Source organism: Tiliqua scincoides, chromosome 1 (genome assembly GCF_035046505.1).
Source record: "Tiliqua scincoides isolate rTilSci1 chromosome 1, rTilSci1.hap2, whole genome shotgun sequence".
NCBI classification, from domain to species: Eukaryota; Metazoa; Chordata; class Lepidosauria; order Squamata; family Scincidae; genus Tiliqua; species Tiliqua scincoides.
In genome coordinates, this window is record NC_089821.1 from 68428432 (window position 1) to 68447179 (window position 18748).

Here is an 18748-nt window from a genome sequence, read left to right on the forward strand (position 1 = left end):
CCTATCCTCCCCTCACTCTGCAATACAGCCACACTAGAAGGGCTGGTGCCGTATCCTGTGGGGGGAGGGGAGACTTGGGAGAGGTAAGGGGAAATATTTTAGCCCTTCAACTGCCAACAGGTTTCCTCAGACATGCACCAGCTCTTCAGCCAGCATAAGTTTGTGGAGAGAAATGCAGCTGCTATTGGAGGGGGTAGCATCTGGCACAAGTTGCCCACATCGGGTGTCACCCCCTCCCAACTCCCCCACTCCACCCTCCCCCCTGCCTTGTTCCTTCCTCCCCCACCCCGTACCTTCCTCTCTCCACCCTGTTCCACCTCCCCCGCCAACCTACCTGGTTCAGTGGCCACTCTGGCCTAACCATCAGCAGGCTGTGATGGCCATAAAGCACATTCCTCCATCAGTATGCTAGTTCCATGCGTATAAGATTGGGCCATCAATGTACAAGGAAATACAGTTTCCCTCCCTCGCTTTAGTGAACAATAAGACAGACTATGCATAAAAACAGAATTAAAGGCAAAAGCCTTGGACTAGATAGAAATCCAGATGAATATTTCTTAGTATGATTATCAACCATCTGCTTGCTTAAATCACTTATAGCAAATGTGCATCATTACCTGGATAGACTTTCTTTGGTGTTGTCTCCTCATCCACAAAGGTACCCTTTTCACTTCTGATCCCAACTCTCTCTCTCTCTCTCTCTCTCTCTCTCTCTCTCTCTCTCTCTCTCTCTCTCTTTCTCTCTCTCGCCAAAGATTAATCAGGATTCTCTTTCCTTCTTCAGTGAATGAATGAACTACCCTTGATCACTGTGCAGTTCTTTTTTATCTGTAATTTCTCAGAGTACCTCAGAGAACATTTCTCTCCCCCTACAGGAGGAGGCTAGGAGAAGCCATTGATGCTTCCTTGCACTCTTTAAAATTGTTGTTTCAACACTATCGGTGGGAAATTGTCTCTCTTGCCAGGCTGAAAAATTAAATTGGAATATTTAAATGTGACCATGCCCTGCTGGCACGTCACTGATCTAGTTAATAAGCTCCCAGAAGTGTTTAGATCCTTCCCAGTGGAAAGTGCACACAGGAAGAATTGACTCCATTTTACTAATGGAGAGGACACAAACTGCAGTCCAATTTTCAGTCTGCATTATCAGCCCTTTTCCAGTCTGAAGTGAACGTTTGCAGTTTTTCACGTCATTGTTAAGTGATCGAGCCTAGTGTCCAGGTTACATGAAAATCCCCTTTTGTCTTTTAGCTTTGATTTTCTCTTTCTGTACCTGGTTATGCTATATTATGGTCTCTAATATCAAGCAGTATCATTTGATATTGGATACCAGCATATTCTTCCAGGAATCCTGGCATACAGGCCACATTTCCAGAACTTTGGTCAAGTCACAAACCCTTGTGTTACATAATCTCCCGCCCCCATAGTCACATATTTTGGGAGGAATGCTTACTTGTGTCTTAATCGCTATGTCAGCATCTCCTACATATTGTAGGTAAACTTGAACTGCCATCCCTGAACTCCCTGTATTTTGGTGTTGAAACATCTGTATTGGATTTATTGTATTCTTTTCACTGGCATCGCAAGGGGGGGTGCAGGCCACACCGGGTGACGCACCAGGGGGTGACGCACCCTGGGGGGGAGGACATGCTAACATAGTGGCTTCAGGAGCTAGCCCATCATGCCATACACCATTGGATGCGGAATTCCCAGCGGAGTGCAATGCAAAAAACAGAATTGAAATCGCTCCTTTTGTTCCAAAGTTATGGCCAAAAACCGGAAAGAAAAAATGCATGGAGCCCTATGGAAAGTGCAAGTGAGCTGTATGGCATATTTACTCGCGAGTAGGCATACTTGCCAGCACATACACCACCACCCTGGTATACCCTGTCCCCAAAGCTTTGCTCATTCACCACCAATGCTTAGCTGGAGCTGGTTGTCGACAGCAGGGTGACAGACTGATGGGTTAGTGGAGATGGCTCACTGTCGTAAACTTAGGGGGATTTGGAGTGCTCAGAGTCTTGGTTCTCAAACCCTAAAGCCCTCAAGGCCCCCCTGTCCAGTAGTACTGCCACCACCCTGTATGTGCCAGTGCATCAGTTCAGGGACACTGAGACCCTCTAGGTTTAACTCTATCCTTTGCAGGCACTGAGCTCTTTCTCCAATTAAAGCTTCAGTCCTCAAGTTACTAGACCTCAATGAGCACTTGGTAGCTTGGTGAAAGAGAATCGCATTTAAACATGTATACTTGGTGATAGCCACCTGCCTAGAGAGCAAAGGACCATTTGAAACAATAGGTTTTAATCGTTTCGGTTGCCCTGTTTTGTACCTTTTCCATCTCTACTATATCCTTTTAGAGATATGGTGACCAGATATGAGACATGTGATATGGTGACCAGAACTGGACGCAATACTCCAGTTGTGTACAAATTGATGGTAAGGCCACACCTGGAGTATTGCGTCTAGTTCTGGTCACCATATTTCAAAAAGGATATAGTGGAGATGGAAAAGGTGCAAAAGAGAGCAACCAAAATGATTACTGGGCTGGGGCACCTTCCTTATGAGGAAAAGCCACAACGTTTGGGCCTCTTCAGTCTAGAAAAGAGGCGCCTGAGGGGGAACATGATTGAGACATACAAAATCATGCAGGGGATGGACAGGGTAGATAGAGAGACTCTCTTTTCCCTCTCACATAATACCAGAACCAGGGGACATCCACGTAAGTTGAGAGTTAGGACAGACAGAAGAAAATATTTCATTACCTAGCATATAATTAGTTTGTGGAACTCTTTGCCACAGGAAGTAGTGATGGCATCTTGCCTGGATGCCTTTAAGAGGGGATTGGACAAATTTCTGGAGGAAAAGTTCATTATGGGTTACAAGTCATAGTAGGTATGTGGAAGCTCTTGGTTTCAGAGGCAGGCTACCTCTGATTGCCAGATGCAGGGGCAGATTTGTGTCTGTTGTCTTGTGTGCTCCCTGGGGCATTTGGTGGGCCACTGTGAGATACAGGAAGCTGGACTAGATGGGCCTTTGGCCTAATCCAGCAGGGCTCTTCTTATGTTCTTATGTTCTTAATTTAGAGTAGGCATGCATAGTGTCAACCCACAGTGTCACCCACAAAACACAGAGGGATGAAATGATTGGACCACTCAGGAGAACCCATACTGGGTCATTCAATTCTTCAATGAACTGACATGGTCTCTGTCTGATACACTGTTGCAATGAGGTAGCTAATTTTGGGAAACCACCTGCTCCCCTGGGTTCTGAACTGGAGAAATCACACACTCAAAAGACACCTTAGCAGTTTCTAGTTAGAGATTCTTCCTTTTCTTTATTACTAAGAGCGATTGCCCAAGGCACAGTCCAACATGCCTGACACAGACCAGCTGTCCTGAGGTGCACACCATTTCAAAGGCGCACAGAGTTTTTATAGCTTTATTTGTATCCATAGTTACAGAGACCATCCCACCACCTTATTTGGAACACAACTATTACATAAAATTCAGCATGCAGAGTACTTGTTTTTTCCAAAACCTTGACATGCACATAAAGTGTGTTTTGGCTATCAATTTCTCCAAAATCTTCCTAAAATGATGTCCCGAAACTTGTTAGTGTAATCTAAGTATCCAGCAACACAGCATCTCCACCTATTGAAAGGCCTAGATACAGCTCATTATAAAGTACATAAGAATGTAAGAAAGAGCCCCATTGGATCAGGCCAAAGACCCATCTAGTCTAGCCAGTGGCGTAGCTAAGGGGGTGCAGGGGGTAGCAGTTGCACCAGGCATCTAGCTTTAGGGGGGCAACAAGTTGAGCTTGATACTAGTGGCGAAAATCATGAAAAAAAATGGTATGTATGAATAATACCATCATGTTATATATCACTGGAAAGGTAATTCAATGCAGAATGCAATGAAACAAACCTCATTGGAATATCTGTAATCTATCAGATGTTATGGCCAATTAACCAGAAAATGAAAACACAGCAGCCTTATGGAACAGAAAGTGGATTTTCTTAACTCAAAACTGACCTATAAGACTGATTGTTCTGAGAGCCAATGAGATGCTATATGATACAACATGGAACCAATAAGGTGTTAATATGAGTCTGCTCTCATTTCCATTTATCATAATTCAGTCACCCTGCTAACTGGGTAAAGAGGCAGTTTTTCAAGTGGCATTCGTTCATGCCAAAATGTTACAAGTTCAAAGCACATTCCTAAGGTAAAAACATCTTCAGCTAACACACATCCTTCTTCCGGCTTGTATTAGGAAGAGGTAACACGCAGATTCTATGGATTGTATAATGTTTTAAAAGATTTGTGGCATACAGTATAAGATACAACTATCTCAGGATCACAACCTTTGTGGTCCTTGATTTCTCTGACAACAGCATTCTGCAGGTCCTAGCATTTCTAGTTAAAAACATCTCAGAGCAGAAATGAGAAGATGACCCAGAAAGCCAGTAGTAGAGTAGGCAGAGTAAAGAGTACAGAGTTAGATGATCCAGTGGTCTGACTCAAGACAGGACAACTATTGGTGAATGGCTTTGACCACGCCAACCATTTTCACCTTCAAACTCATATTGATGTCTTCTTTAGGTGCACTAGTCTACATTTTAGGCCCAGTCTATTTTTAGTACTGTGATGTATGACATATATGCATTGGTTTCCCAGTTATGCTTTGATTGGTTCTTGTATACCATAACGTTTTTCTAATACAGTATTATAATGACAATATATATCCAATTTGTTCTTTTTTGCATCCCTATCTTGACAGCTTGTTGGTGTGGGAAGCAGCCTTCTCCCCTGCACACTTTTCCACATATACTCCTTCCAGAAACAGTGTCAGATATCTTCAAATAGTATCTGTGAAGCGTGCATTTCTCAAAATAAACACAAAACAAACAAAACTCTGCTACATTCTTTATTCATTATTTGGATCACACCATCTACAGTATGTACATGACACTTTAAGGATTTGTCATTATAGATGTTGTAAAGACATACAGGTCCAGCCTTGTTATACACAGATTTTTTATACATGGATTTGACTCAACATGAATGGCCTCTGCAAATGAGAAGGAATGTGCTGATTCCTGGAGAAGGGAAAAATGCACCCCTTTAAAATCAGTTTAAAAAACTGCACAGTCCTTTAACAATAGCCTCATTAATGAGAGAGAGAGAGAGAGAGAGAGAGAGAGAGAGAGAGAGAGAGAGAGGCAGCTGGCTGACAATCCATCAATCCTTCTCTCTCCAGGTGACCCCTCCCTTCCCCCTGAACACCTGAAAGAAAGGTGATCACTTTGCATTGCTGAAGGGAGGGGCTGAGTGAAACGCCTTTGTAAGCGCTTGGAGGAGGACTGATTGATGGATTGTCTTCTTAATGACTCTTATCTTACATCGCAAATGTCAGCAAGGCTGTTTTTAAATCACCGGAGCAAAGAAACTTTGTTCTTTAAATTGATTTGCTATAGTGCGTTTTTTGCCATCCACGTGAGTGCTTGGAACCTTGGAATGGAACCCACATGAATAATGAGGCTCAACCTGTGTGTGTGTGTGTGTGTGTGTGTGTGTGCGCGCGCGCGCGCGCGCACTGTATATAAAGCAATATAATTAAATAAAAATAATTCTAAAACTTACGTTCTTGTTTTCTTACGATAATCCCAATCCTACTCCATAGATTTTTCATGGTGTTCTTCACTTCCTCATTTCTTAGTGTGTAGATTAATGGGTTCAGCATTGGGGTGATAAAAGTATAAAACACAGCCACCATCTTGTCTTCTGGGAAGGTGTGGGAAGGCCGCATATAGGTAAAGGTGCAAGGCCCCAGAAACAAAATGACTACCATGATATGGGAGGCACAGGTAGAAAGGGCTTTGCAACGCCCTTCAGAAGAGTGAGACCTCAGAGTGACCAAGATGACAATGTATGACACAACTAAAATGATGAAGCAACTGAAAGCAATCACTCCACTGTTGACAACCACTATGACACCAACAATGTAGGTATCTGTGCATGCCAGTTTCAGTAAAGGGTAGACATCACAAAAATAGTGGTCAGTCTCATTGGAGCCACAGAAAGGGAGCTGACTTGCAGCCAGAGATTGTATCATGGAATGCATCAATCCTCCAGCCCAAGAGGCTGCCACCATCTGCCCACCATCTGCTTGGACATAATGGTGGTGTAGCGAAGTGGTTTACAAATGGCAATGTATTGGTCATACGCCATCACAGTAAGGATGAAGGCCTCGGTGCAACCAAAAAAATGTCCCCCAAACAACTGTGTTATGCAGCCAGTAAAAGAAATGGTTTTCTTCTCAACGAGAAGATCAGTAATTGTTTTTGGAGCTGTAACAGAGGAGTAGCAGATATCAATGAAAGATAAATAGCTGAGGAAAAAATACATGGGAGAGTTCAAATGGGAACTGAAGGTGATAGTAACAACTATGAGGAGGTTCCCCATAACTATGATTACATGTTGTTGGCATCCTTCAGTCTCGGAAGACTATGGTGTCAGGCTCTGAATGGTGGTTCTGGAACAGAGTGTCCTCTCCAGTGCGTGAAGCCTGGGTAAAGTAGGTATGGAGGATAGGCTGTTACCCATGCAGCAAATCCCCCCTCTCCACGTCACTGAAATGGTCCAATGGAAAGGCAGAGGCCAATACGGTTGGTTCCAGCGGCGTCGCAGGAGTTGCCAGAACGTGATTGTGTTCAGCCACGAACTGCCTCAGGGACTCCGGCTCCGGATTTTGCCTTGAGGTTGACTCCTGAAGCCTTTTCCATAACTGGATGTAGCCACAAGGCAGTGGAGGTTTGGGATCAGAGTTTTCCTTCTCTCAGATGAGCTGCCTTCCCAGGCTGACGAGTCCCATCTACCCGGTGGCTGTTTAGTTGCCTCTTACGACAAGTACAGCCAAACTGAGGGCCTATTCTAATCCCCAGCCCCCAGGGGATTACATAGAGGATTACATAGGGGATTACATAGCCCCTCTATGATTACATAGAGGAAAAGAAACAACACAAAGCATATTTTCTGCATCTCTCTGTTGCTGGTGAGGCCCAAGAAGATGAATTCGGTCACATTATTTATGCTCTGCATCATGGGCATGAGAACCACTCCTAGATTACCTGCAATAAGAAGGAACGAGTATGTTGAAAAACAGACATAATTACTGTGCTTCATATACATCTTTATTCAGAAGTAAATCCATTTGCACTCACTGGAACTTACTTTCAAGTAGATAATATGCACACTTGCCTCAGAATGGATTCCACTGAACACAATGAGATCTACTTCTGAGTAACATGCACTCGTTTGTACTATAAATGGATTATTTAAATTGGATGCAGTTTCACATCACTAAAGCAGCAACATAGAGGAAGGACACACTTTCTCTTAAGAAGGGAAAACTTACAGTTTAATAACTGTAACTCTCTCTCTCTCTCTCTCTCTCTCTCTCTCTCTCTCTCTCTCTCTCTCTCTCTTGAAAGAAAGGAAATCCCCTCCCCAGGGCACTGGTTTACTTGCTGCTCTTACAATATTTGCTTAACTAATGCTACTCAATGACCACTTCAGCATTGCCAGTGAATTGCCCAGACACCAAAAAGATGAAATGGGTTTGAAAAGAATGATGATGGGGAAAAGGATTCTCACAACACTGCAGATCAATCAGGACAGGAGACAGCAGAAGCAATTTGATTGTTTGATAAACTGTAGGCACTGAGCTGCCATACTGAGTGAACTGCTCCATTTGTTCTCCTTAAAGCCTGCTTTGTAGCAACTGTTGTGGTCCTCCTGCTTCCTCTCTTTGGTTGTGCTGCCTTCTATTTCTTCTTTACAAAACAGCATGGTCATAGTTTTCTCACACTTCCGTGGGGACTGTCAGAAGCACTATCCAATAGGTGCCCCTAGACACACATGAAATCACACTCCGCACAGGAAATGGAAGCATCAGCTGGGGAAAGAATTATGTTTTATCATCTATAGCCATTTGAGTGCTAAGCAAATGAAACAGCCCGCAATAGAAGTGTTATCTTGAGGGCCAATGTTCTGCTGCTTTCCCTAGCTGGATGAAGAGCTTACTCAACAGTACACACAATGTTCCTCATGAAATTGATTCAGTCATTGTGTGGAAATTCACAGAGAAGTGAGTTCCTCAATTTCCTGCATTCAGACACAGAAATGGAGCACTAACCAGAAACAACTTCCAGGATTCCATATGACCTCCACAAACATTTAATCATAGGAAAAACCACTGGGCTGTGTATTGGAATCTCGTAAGATCTGGCGAGGAGGTAGGATGTGGTGTCAACAGTGGCCCCTTTAAGGGTAAGGCCTGGGCATCCAGCAGAGAGTGTGCTGCACAGCTGCAGCCACTTGAAGGCAATAGGTCCATCAGGCATAAAAGCACCTGATGAAGGGAGAGTTTGGTGTGGGTAGCAGAAGGAGGAAAGCTTGAGGAAGGACAGACAGACTGGATTAATGGACTAAGGAATTGATGGCTAATGGACTGCAGATGGACTGATGTGTGAATGAACTTTGGAAGCTGCTGGAGCAGAAACTACTGGAGACACTAAGACTGGTGTTTGGCTGCTGTGCCCAAGACCTGCTGAGGACCAAGGGGGTGCTGTGGTGGTGGGAGGCTGCTGGCAGGAAGGAGGACCTCTGTAGGTTAAACAGGCGACCTACCCTGGTAGTGGGGTCCAGCAGTACTGCAGGGCAGAACCAGGGTCATTTTTGAGGAAAGAAGAGGAGCTAATTAGCTAAAAGTGGGCATAATTCTCCAGGTGGAGCTTGGACTGGGAATCTGGCAGAACAGGCTGAATACACCTATTATTAAAAGAAAGGTGTATAGGTAGAAATAAGCACAGTTACTAGAAAGGAACTTCTAGTCACTTTTGCTAGGGGAACACATCACATAGGACAAAAAATAAGGACTTGTGCTCTTCTTCCTTCCACCTAGGAATGGGTGGGTGGAGGAACTGTGAAGATGACGAGTCTGAAGCCTGGGGAGATGCAGGAAAAGAATGGACACAGACAAGATGGCAGAAGCGATAAGATTCACATGTGGACAAGAAAAGAAATCCATATATTTTCTCTCACAGACGGAGACAGTGGGAAAGAGCAATCCACAAATACTTTCAGATCCTGTAATTGTCTCCAAAACCTCAAGAACATCACATCTCACTGAAGGGTCTCAAGACCCTTGGTCTTCAAGTAGAGAACACAACAAATCCTGAGTTGAATACCCAGGCTGGAAATTGGATATCAGGCAGGTTAGGTTTATTTGCTAGGTAAAGATATGCTGAGTCAACACTCAGTCAAACCAAAAAAGCAAGCAAATATTCTCTATTATCTTAAGCCACCACTAAATCTAAAGACAGACACAAGGGAACAGTTTCTGCATTCTTTTGGGTACCTAGCTATCACCATCATTGAAATCACAGATTTGAAACCAGGTTCTTTGGAGGGGAGATAAAGGGGGAAAATGCCCCAAGTCTGACACATGAAGCATTGGCAAACAGTACACTACAACCAAGAAGAAAACAAAGAGGAGCAACAACATTCAAGTTCTAGGCTTCTCAGAGTCTTACCATGGTCTGTACAAATAACCAGGCTTACCCTAGAAACACTTTTGTTGCTTTCAAGCATGATAACTCTTTGTATTGCTGTAACTCTGCACTCAACCACTGGTGAAGTTTATAACATTCAAAGTCCTCCAGCAGCAAGATAAAAAGCTTGATTAGCACATGACTCTTTCAACACCGACAAACCAAGTACTGGGGGCCAAGCACTTTGCTGAGCAACAATTAAGATCTGTCCATACCCTGATAGGCAATGTTCCACAGTTCTACCAAAGAATACACAGGCTCTTCAGCCTAAAATGACGCAACATCACATTCCGGGTGCTTCCTAATAACCAGATTTTAATTGCACCCAAGGGGATGCATTCTAAGCATCAGAGAATGCATCGAGCATTCATAGAATGCTTTCTAGATAGTATCTGGCTCATAAAACCAGGAAACTTCCTGGCACACATACAGCAGCAAGGCAGGGCTGGCCCAGCCATGAGGCCAGATGAACACTTCGTGATGGGCTGGGGCAGGCTGTAAACTATCACCTGCCCTGTACCCCATACCCATCCATTACCTCCCTATGTCTGTTGCCTGCCCAACAGCCTTATCCTCTTCTGCATTCTCTGAGTGCACAAGAGGAAAATGAGGAGAGTTTACTCCCTCCTCCAGATGCAAGGGAGGGCACCCGGATGAAGATCTCTTCTTATCTGGTGTGCTCCCTGGGACATTTAGTGGGCCACTGTGAGATACAGGAAGCTAGACTAGATGGGCCTATGGCCTGATCCAGCGGGGATGTTCTTATGTTCTCCTCTGCCCCCAGTTTCACCAATGCTTCTTGTAAAGTGGCCAGTGAAGGAAATGCTGGAGTGCTTAGAGTCCTCCCAGCAGTCTTCCCACTAAGCTACGTTACCAACAGTGATGGCAGAAAAAGAGCAGGACTTGGAAAAGGGGGTTTCTGGGGTACTAGCAAGCAGAGTGATCAGCAGAAGAACCCTTTTCCTATAATAAATTCCACCACCCAAGCAGTTTGTAGCTATCAATGTATCAATATTACCTATGCAACACATAGGAGCAGAGGCAGTTTAGGTTTCAGAAATACTTTACTTACATTTTTACCATTGTATTCACTTGTAAGATATTAGAGGCTTCTATAACTTAGGGAACATAGAACCCTATAACTGTTCTCTTTGTGTGGTATGAAGAGACCCTGTCAGCAATGGCTACATGCCATTGAGGACAGATATTCCCAGATAGTCTCTACTCCTTAAGAGAGATACGGAAGATGGACTTGGATTGCCCTATCATATACTCAGTGAACAATGGCCTTAGCTACTGTATCTATATCTGTGGAACTTGTTATAACTGATTCAGCAAAAAATTATTTTTAAAATCTATTGGACACTAGAACGCTGTGATGATAGGAAAGGGTTTATCAGACTCCAAATGTTGCTGTGATATCACCCCACAGCAGATAGTTCAGTCAACATCCTTTCTCCCCTCTTGCCAGGAGCCTCAGAGCTTGGGGGAGTGGTTATTTCACCCTTCTCCTCTCTACCCACCTGTGCTTGACTTGCAGCACAGGAAGAGAGAGGTTCTGCCTCCTCAAGGTCTGCCCTCCATAGTAGCCTTCCGGATTTCATCATAGGCTACCCTTTATCTTCCCTCCCCCCAGGCCTGATTAGGCCTCAAATACCATCCCACCCAGTTTACCCCCTCACCCCCTACTGGGCTGTGGCTGCCCTAGCTGCACCTGGTCCTGCTTGCTCTTGAAGGTCATTATCAGCCCATTCCCCTTCTCCTGCAGCAGGGCAGGCAGCTCCTCAGCTTCTCTTGCTGGCTCAGGATGTGAGGCTGCCTTCCCACCATTGCTTGGATTGTGCTCTGCCTCCCTGGGTGGGCCTGCATCATATAGGCTCATCGATGAACAGTGTTCTTGCCACTCCATGAGATGTGGCTGCTTCTTGATGCTTCCTGTCTGGGCTTGCTGGGATGACGCTGCTGACAGGCTAGCCACCCCAGAGGAAGGCGAGTCCAATGCCACACAGTTGATGTTGTGGTGAATCTTAAGTATCATTCAGGCGAAAGATGTGGTCTTGTATAGGGGTACAATCATTTGGGGTTATTTGCTATATTAATTCAGTATCGCAACAAACACTGACATTTGTAGATACTTATCTACCCATTTCATGGAAGTTACCTGCAGGACAGCAGAAGCGGACTCTTTGTGCTCTCTATGCTAAAAGACTCATATTGCAGTATTGGAAACATAAGTCCTCCCCCCCCCCCACCCTGCAATAGTCTTCAATGCAATGAGGGCCTTTTAGTTTTATCAACTTTTGAAGGTATAGTTAGGGGTGGTTTTGGTGATCAACACAGAACGTGAAATAATGACAATTTCTGCTCAAATTGCGATGTAAAAATTTATTAAGATCAAAACACAAAAAAAAACTGATTTCAAAAAATAACACCACTTTTGCTTACTTTTGAGGAATCCACAAGTAGTTTTCACTAAGGCAGTAAGCCCCTGAATCATTTGTGAGGGTGGAGTGGCTGAGTAAAAGTTTCTGCTAGGGATACTGCTAGAGATCTGCTAGAGGGTGTTGCGCATGTGTGGCAGCGGGGGGTGGGGGTGGGAAGAGACATGAGTGGGTGGGGAAAAACCTAATGCCTGAATAGAGGCACTGAGAAGGAAGAGATAAGCTTGCATTTCCAACCTGCGGGTACAGAGCAAGAAACACGGGACTGCTGTTGCCTATTTGGGGTTTTCCAAAGGCACCTGGCTGAGTGCTGATGGGGCCAGAAAAGTGACCAGCATGGATCTTTAGTGCAGCCTTGCAGGACACGTTCCAAATTCCACATAAGGTGCATTCATTGCTCTTCTGCACAGCCCAGTCCCTCTCTGCCTGCCCACCTTCTTGTCCTCAAAGATGAACTTCTGTGGTGCTCTCTTTGTTATTATTAAATTCCAGCATTGCTCTATGCGGATGATGCAGTGCTAGTTTCCTGTACACCTATTGGACTTAAGCGACTTTTAAACAGAACTTCTGACTACCTGAAATGTAACAAACTCGAACTGAACTCTCAGAAAACCAAAGTTATGGTCTTTTCAAAATCATAGAGCCCAGGCACTTGGTCTATTGGAGGGGAGAAACAAGAACACGTCAAAAGCTTTCAATATCTTGGAATTCACTTCCACTACAATCTTTGCTGGGGTACTCATCAAAAATTGGTCACAAACTTGGCCTGTGTCACTTTGCAGAGCACCAATCGATTCTTTTTTAGTCAGGGCAATCGTTATATACCAGCTGCTCTCAAGGTATTTAATGCCAAGGTATCGGCACAGCTCCTGTACGGGTGCCCTATCTGAATTAGCGCTATAAATCACACCCTTGTATTTGCAGTATTTGCAATAACAGAAGTGGTTCAAATTAATGGCTGCATTCAACTTTTCCTACAGTGAGAACAAATAGCTATAAAACCCTTTGTGCTGCACACACATTAAAATATTGCTTCTTCTTTTATTAAAGCACAACCAATATAACAGTAGTTGAAAAAAACTACAGTACCAGAATCAGATGTAAACATGGAAGGTTGGTATGCTATAGTACGGTACCAATTGTACAAGGATAAAAACATGTACCATAATTTGACATGTCACAATTCATGTTCAACTCCATTTCCTACTACATAGTCCTTTTTTGCTCCATAACTTTCTCATTGCATTCTTCACTTCCTCATTTCTTAAAGTATATATCAAAGGATTCAACATCGGAGTGATGATAGTGTAGAATATGGCAACACTCTTGTCCTCTGAAAATGTGGTAGAAGGTCTCATGTAAATGAAAATGCATGGCCCAAAGAACAAGATCACGACAGTGATGTGGGAGGCACAGGTGGAGAGGGCTTTGAGGCGTCCCTCAGAAGAATGACTTCTCAAAGACACAAGGATGATGATGTATGAAACACTCAACACAAGAAAACAGCTCAGAGAAATCATGCCGCTGTTGGCAATGACAATGAGACCAATAATGTAGGTGTCAGTGCAAGCCAGTTTCAGTAATGGGTGAACATCACAGAAATAGTGGTCAATTACATTAGGTCCACAGAAAGGGAGGGATGTGGTGAGAAGAGTTTGTACTATTGAGTGCACAAACCCTCCCACCCATGAAGCCACCACCATCCAGCTGCACACACTCTTGCTCATAATTGTGGTATAATGGAGGGGTCTGCAGATTGCCATGTATCGGTCATAGGCCATCACTGTGAGAAGGAATATTTCAGTACAACCAAAGAAATGGACTCCAAAAAGTTGTGCTATGCAACCAACAAAAGAAATGACTTTCTTCTTGGCAAGGAAGTCAGTAATCAATTTGGGAGCAGTAACAGAGGAGTAGCAGATGTCAACGAAGGAGAGGTAACTGAGGAAGAAATACATGGGGGAGTTCAGACGCGGGCTGCTCTTGATCGTGATGATGATGAGCAGATTTCCCAGCAGAATTGTTGTATAGAAGACCAAAAACAGCCCAAAGCAGAATCTCTCTATGTCCTCGTTCTGGGTGAGTCCCAAGAGGATGAATTTTGATACATTTTTCCTGTTCTCCATTTACTCAGGGCAGATGATGGAGGTGGTGGGCTACAGAACAGAATTAAATCACCTGCATCATACAAAATGAGGAACAGAATCATTGCAGGTGTTCTTTTCAAATCAGTGTTCATTCAAGAACACAATATTTACATCTCCTGATCCCCCAGCAATCTCATTCCAAAATTACCCAATAAAATACTTAACTCTGTGGATGCTCAAAATTGGAATCTATTGAATTTGAACAATGGGGATTGTCCCAGATTAGTATGTAACTTCCTGGATTGAACTGAAGGGTAGGATATATAGATATTTTGACATCAGAGATGGTGAGTATTTCTTTTGGGCAGAATTAAACATCGGCACATTAAGCACTTTCCGGTCCAAATCCTAACCAACTTTCCAGCACTGGCATAACTGTGTCAGTGGGACATATGGGGCATCCTGCACTTGAGGTGGCAGTCATGGAGGCCTTCTCAAAGTAAGGGGATGTTTGCTCCCTTACCTCCAAGCTGCATTGCCCTTATGTTGGTGCTGGAAAGTGGGTTAGGATTTTGCCCTCAGTTATTTTAAGTAAGTTACACAAGAAATTGAAAAATGAGATTCCATACTATAAGGAGGGAGTGAGAAGAGCCATTGAGGAATGAATAGAAACATAGCAGGATATTATCCAAAATGTGTGAGATATTGGTTGAATCCATGATGAATAGATTCAAATAAATCTGGAAGCATGATTTACAGGTACTACTGTATGTGTCTCACATTCTGAGACGCAGCAGTATGTACAATAGGGCCTTATGTATCAACTATATTGTTGGCATCCTTCAGTCTCGGAAGACTATGGTATCGCGCTCTGAATAGTGGTTCTGGAACAGTGCCCTCTCCAGTGCGCGAAGCCTGGGTAAAGTAGATATGGAGGATAGACTGTTTCCCGTGCAGCAAATCCCGCCTCTCCATGTCGCTGAAATGGTCCAATGGAAAGGCAGAAGCTAATACGGTCGGTTCCAGTGGCGTCGCAGGAGTTGCCAGACTGTTGACTGTGTTCAGCCATGAACTGCCTCAGGGACTCCGGCTCCGGATTTTGCCTCGAGGTTGACTCCTGAAGCCTTTTCCATAACTGGATGTAGCCACAAGGCAGTGGAGTTTGGGATCAGAGTTTTCCTTCTCTCAAATGAGCTGCCTTCCCAGGCTGACGAGTCCCATCTACCCAGCGGCTGTTTAGTCACCTCTTAAGTACAGCCAAACTGAGGGCCTATTCTTATCCCCAGCCCCCAGGGGACAACTAATCCCCTGTATCAACTAATATTTCAATAAGGGAAAATGTACAAATTAATAATTTATTATTGTTTGTTGGGGGCTTGAAGTAAGAACTGTAGGTTGCATGCATATTTGGTGGGTATATCCTATACTTAAAAGGTTTTGGAAATTGGTTCCGTTTTTTTAAATATTTTCAGTAGTGTGTATCAGTATATAGAAAGAAGATATAGTGGTCCACAGGCCAAATCAAGTATGCCAGGGCTGCATATGAGCAAGTGGGTGTCCTGTGGTGTGAAGTTCAGGTCATAGAACCATAAAAGAACTGGCAATAAATAAGAAAGATAGAAAGAAAGGAAAATGTCTTACCTCCCCAGAACTCCTTGGCTGCAAAAATGAGTGCTGCAAGCAAAAAGAAAAGTGGAGCATGAATGTCATGTGTTCAAAAAAGGATAGAATGCAAAATATTTATTCTCAGGTTGGAATCAAAATTATGGTAATTACAAGCATTAAGGCCTTCCATACAATTTCCATCCACCAATATGGCCCTCAGGCCAAATGTTTGCCCATCACTGATCTAGCACAACAATTGCCATTACTATTCCAAATGGTTCCACAGACCATTTTTTGTGTGCTTGTTTTATTTTGAACAACATCTCTCAGAAAAACACTACACAACTGCTGAGCTGGACTTTCATTGTATCTTCTGCTTTTATTTATAGGTCTGCTGTCAGCAGGCAGGTCTCAAATTCCTGTCAGGCCTTTAAAGTGAGGAAGATGTGGACTTTAGGTGGGTGGAACATAGGGGCTTTGGTCCCCCAACTACAGATTTCCACCTGTGCCTCCTGCACCTCTGCTGTACTTTGCAACATGCTCGGTCTTAAAATCATGTCTTGATACAGCACAACCTTAGTTGCTGCAATCCTTAGTTGGATGGGAAATGAGGGAGCATTGAGGAACTTCCCCCACTCCATGTACTTGGGTTGCCTGGAAAAATTAAGAGGGTGATGGACTGGTGGGGAGTAGACGGCTGGGTAGAGCATCCAGAAGATAGTGGGGGGTCCAGGTTAAAATCAGCACCAACACATTTTTTTCTAAAAAAAAATTAGAATAGCAGCCACCAGTAGCAGCAGCAGTGAAGCATTGACAGTGCAATCCTGTGCCTGTCTACTCAGAAGCACATCCCATGGTGTTCAGTGAGTCTTACTCTCAGGAAAGTGCGTATAGAATTACAGCCCAAGATTAGGATCACTGTATGCCGGGGCAGGGCATTTATCCCCTTTTCTCCATTCTGCAGTCTTCACTACAATTACTCCATCTAACATGTCATATCAGAGCTTCCGTTTCAGAACTAATAACAGCTGGACACAATGCTGGACCCACTCCACCTATCCTCTGCCCCTCCCTACACAGTCAAAAGTGATAGCCCTGATCTACTGTTAGATTTTTTAAAAGGGCATCTCCATGTATGCAGCTTCACATCACAAGCATAGATCCCCCTCACAAATCACCTTCACCATCTGCAATTCTCTCAAAAGGCAAAAAAGCTATTATTCTCAATTATCTTGAAAAAAGCTACAAACTGCAACTCATCATGCACACACTTGCAATGAGGTAAAGCTTCCATTGAATCTCAACCTCTGAATATTCCTGTCCACCACAAGAGAGTTCAGTGCAGATTAATTCTTGGATTTGGGGGTGAGGGACCCACAGGACCACAATGACCTGATGGAGAGGCTCTGATCCTCTAACAGCTGCATATCGTGCTAAATATCACATGTGCAGGTATTCTGGATGTGGAGCTGCAGTGCTAAGGAAGGTGCACTGACTGAACCTGCAAGGCAAACTACGCTGCTGCTGTGTGGAACAAAGATCCATTGTCCTCTTCTCCCTTGCAACGTGTCCTCCACATTGAGAGAGGAGAGAAGTTGGGAAAGGAGCGCTTCACTCTTCTCCTGCCAGGATTCATACCTATGCCCATGTTTTTTTTCACTCCCTTCAGTGTTCTGGACTCATTTCTACATCCCAAGAGGGAAGACCAACTGACAGTGTTTTGTGTTGCCTTTGCCAGGAAAAAAGAAAAGTTCAATCTACAGTAGAAATGGGAATGATTTTAATCAACCTTACAGAATAATGCCAGAATAAATGAGATAACAAATCACTACATAATGCACACAAACTATTCATAAAGGCACTCGGAAGGAAACAAAGAACAGAAAAGTTTGGACCAGCCAGAAATATTGATGAACATTTTTAAGGACAGTAATCAATTATCAGCACATTGAAATCAGTTACTGCAGAAGTAGTAGGAAGTACATACTTTATGAAGTTCATAAAGTTCATAACAAGAGAGTTCAGTGCAGATTAATTCTTGGATTTGGGGGTGAGGGACCCACAGGACCACAATGACCTGATGGAGAGGCTCTGATCCTCTAACAGCTGCATATCGTGCTAAATATCACAGATGCAGGTCTTCTGGGTGCGGAGCTGCAGTGCTAAGGAAGGTGCACTGACTGAACCTGCAAGGCAAACTATGCTGCTGCTGTGTGGAACAAAGATCCACTGTCCTCTTCTCCCTTGCAACGTGTCCTCCACATTGAGAGAGGAGAGAAGATGGGAAAGGAGCGCTTCACTCTTCTCCTGCCAGGATTCATACCTATGCCCATGTTTTTTTTCACTCCCTTCAGTGTTCTGGACTCATTTTTACATCCCAAGAGGGAAGACCAACTGACAGTGTTTTGTGTTGCCTTTGCCAGGAAAAAAGAAAAGTCCGATCTACAGTAAAAATGGGAATGATTTTAATCAACCTTACGGAATGATGCCAGAATAAATGAGATAACAAATCACTACATAATGCACACAAACTATTCATAAAGGCACTTGGAAGGAAAGGAAGAACAGAAAAGTTTGGACCAGCCAGAAATATTGGTGAACATTTTTTAGGACAGTAATCAATTATCAGCACATTGAAATCAGTTAATGCAGATTTCCATTGTTACCTGAAAAGGTTTTCTTGGATGGCGTCTTCTAGTCCACAGTATCTGCCAGCAGTGACAAAGTTCCCCTTATGACTTCTGTTCTCAGTGTACCTCAGTCTCCATTTAAAAAAAATGGAATATCATTTAGACTGAAATGCCATTCATTTCACCCTATCCCAGCTCCGAAGGGTTCAGAAGCTGCTTCTCCCCCTTACATGAGCAGTGGAAGTCATTAACATAGCGTTAATGGCTCCTGAGAATTTTTCAGTAGGGTCTTTGGGAAAGATCCTCTCACTCTTGCTCTCTCTGTTGTGAACTTAGAATGAAAATATTTCAGTTGCAGCCATGCCCTGT

The 18748-nt window shown here is 43.7% G+C and overlaps 1 protein-coding gene and 1 pseudogene across 1 annotated transcript; both read right to left on the bottom strand.

Moving 5' to 3' along the window:
* Positions 1 to 5634: 5634 nt before the first annotated feature.
* Positions 5635 to 7103, bottom strand: LOC136644772 (olfactory receptor 4S2-like; annotated as a pseudogene).
* Positions 7104 to 13247: 6144 nt separating this feature from the next.
* On the bottom strand, positions 13248 to 14183 carry LOC136654408 (olfactory receptor 4S2-like). Its single transcript, XM_066631429.1, has one exon. It carries the CDS (start codon positions 14181 to 14183, stop codon positions 13248 to 13250), a length of 936 nt encoding a protein of 311 aa, XP_066487526.1.
* Positions 14184 to 18748: the final 4565 nt, after the last annotated feature.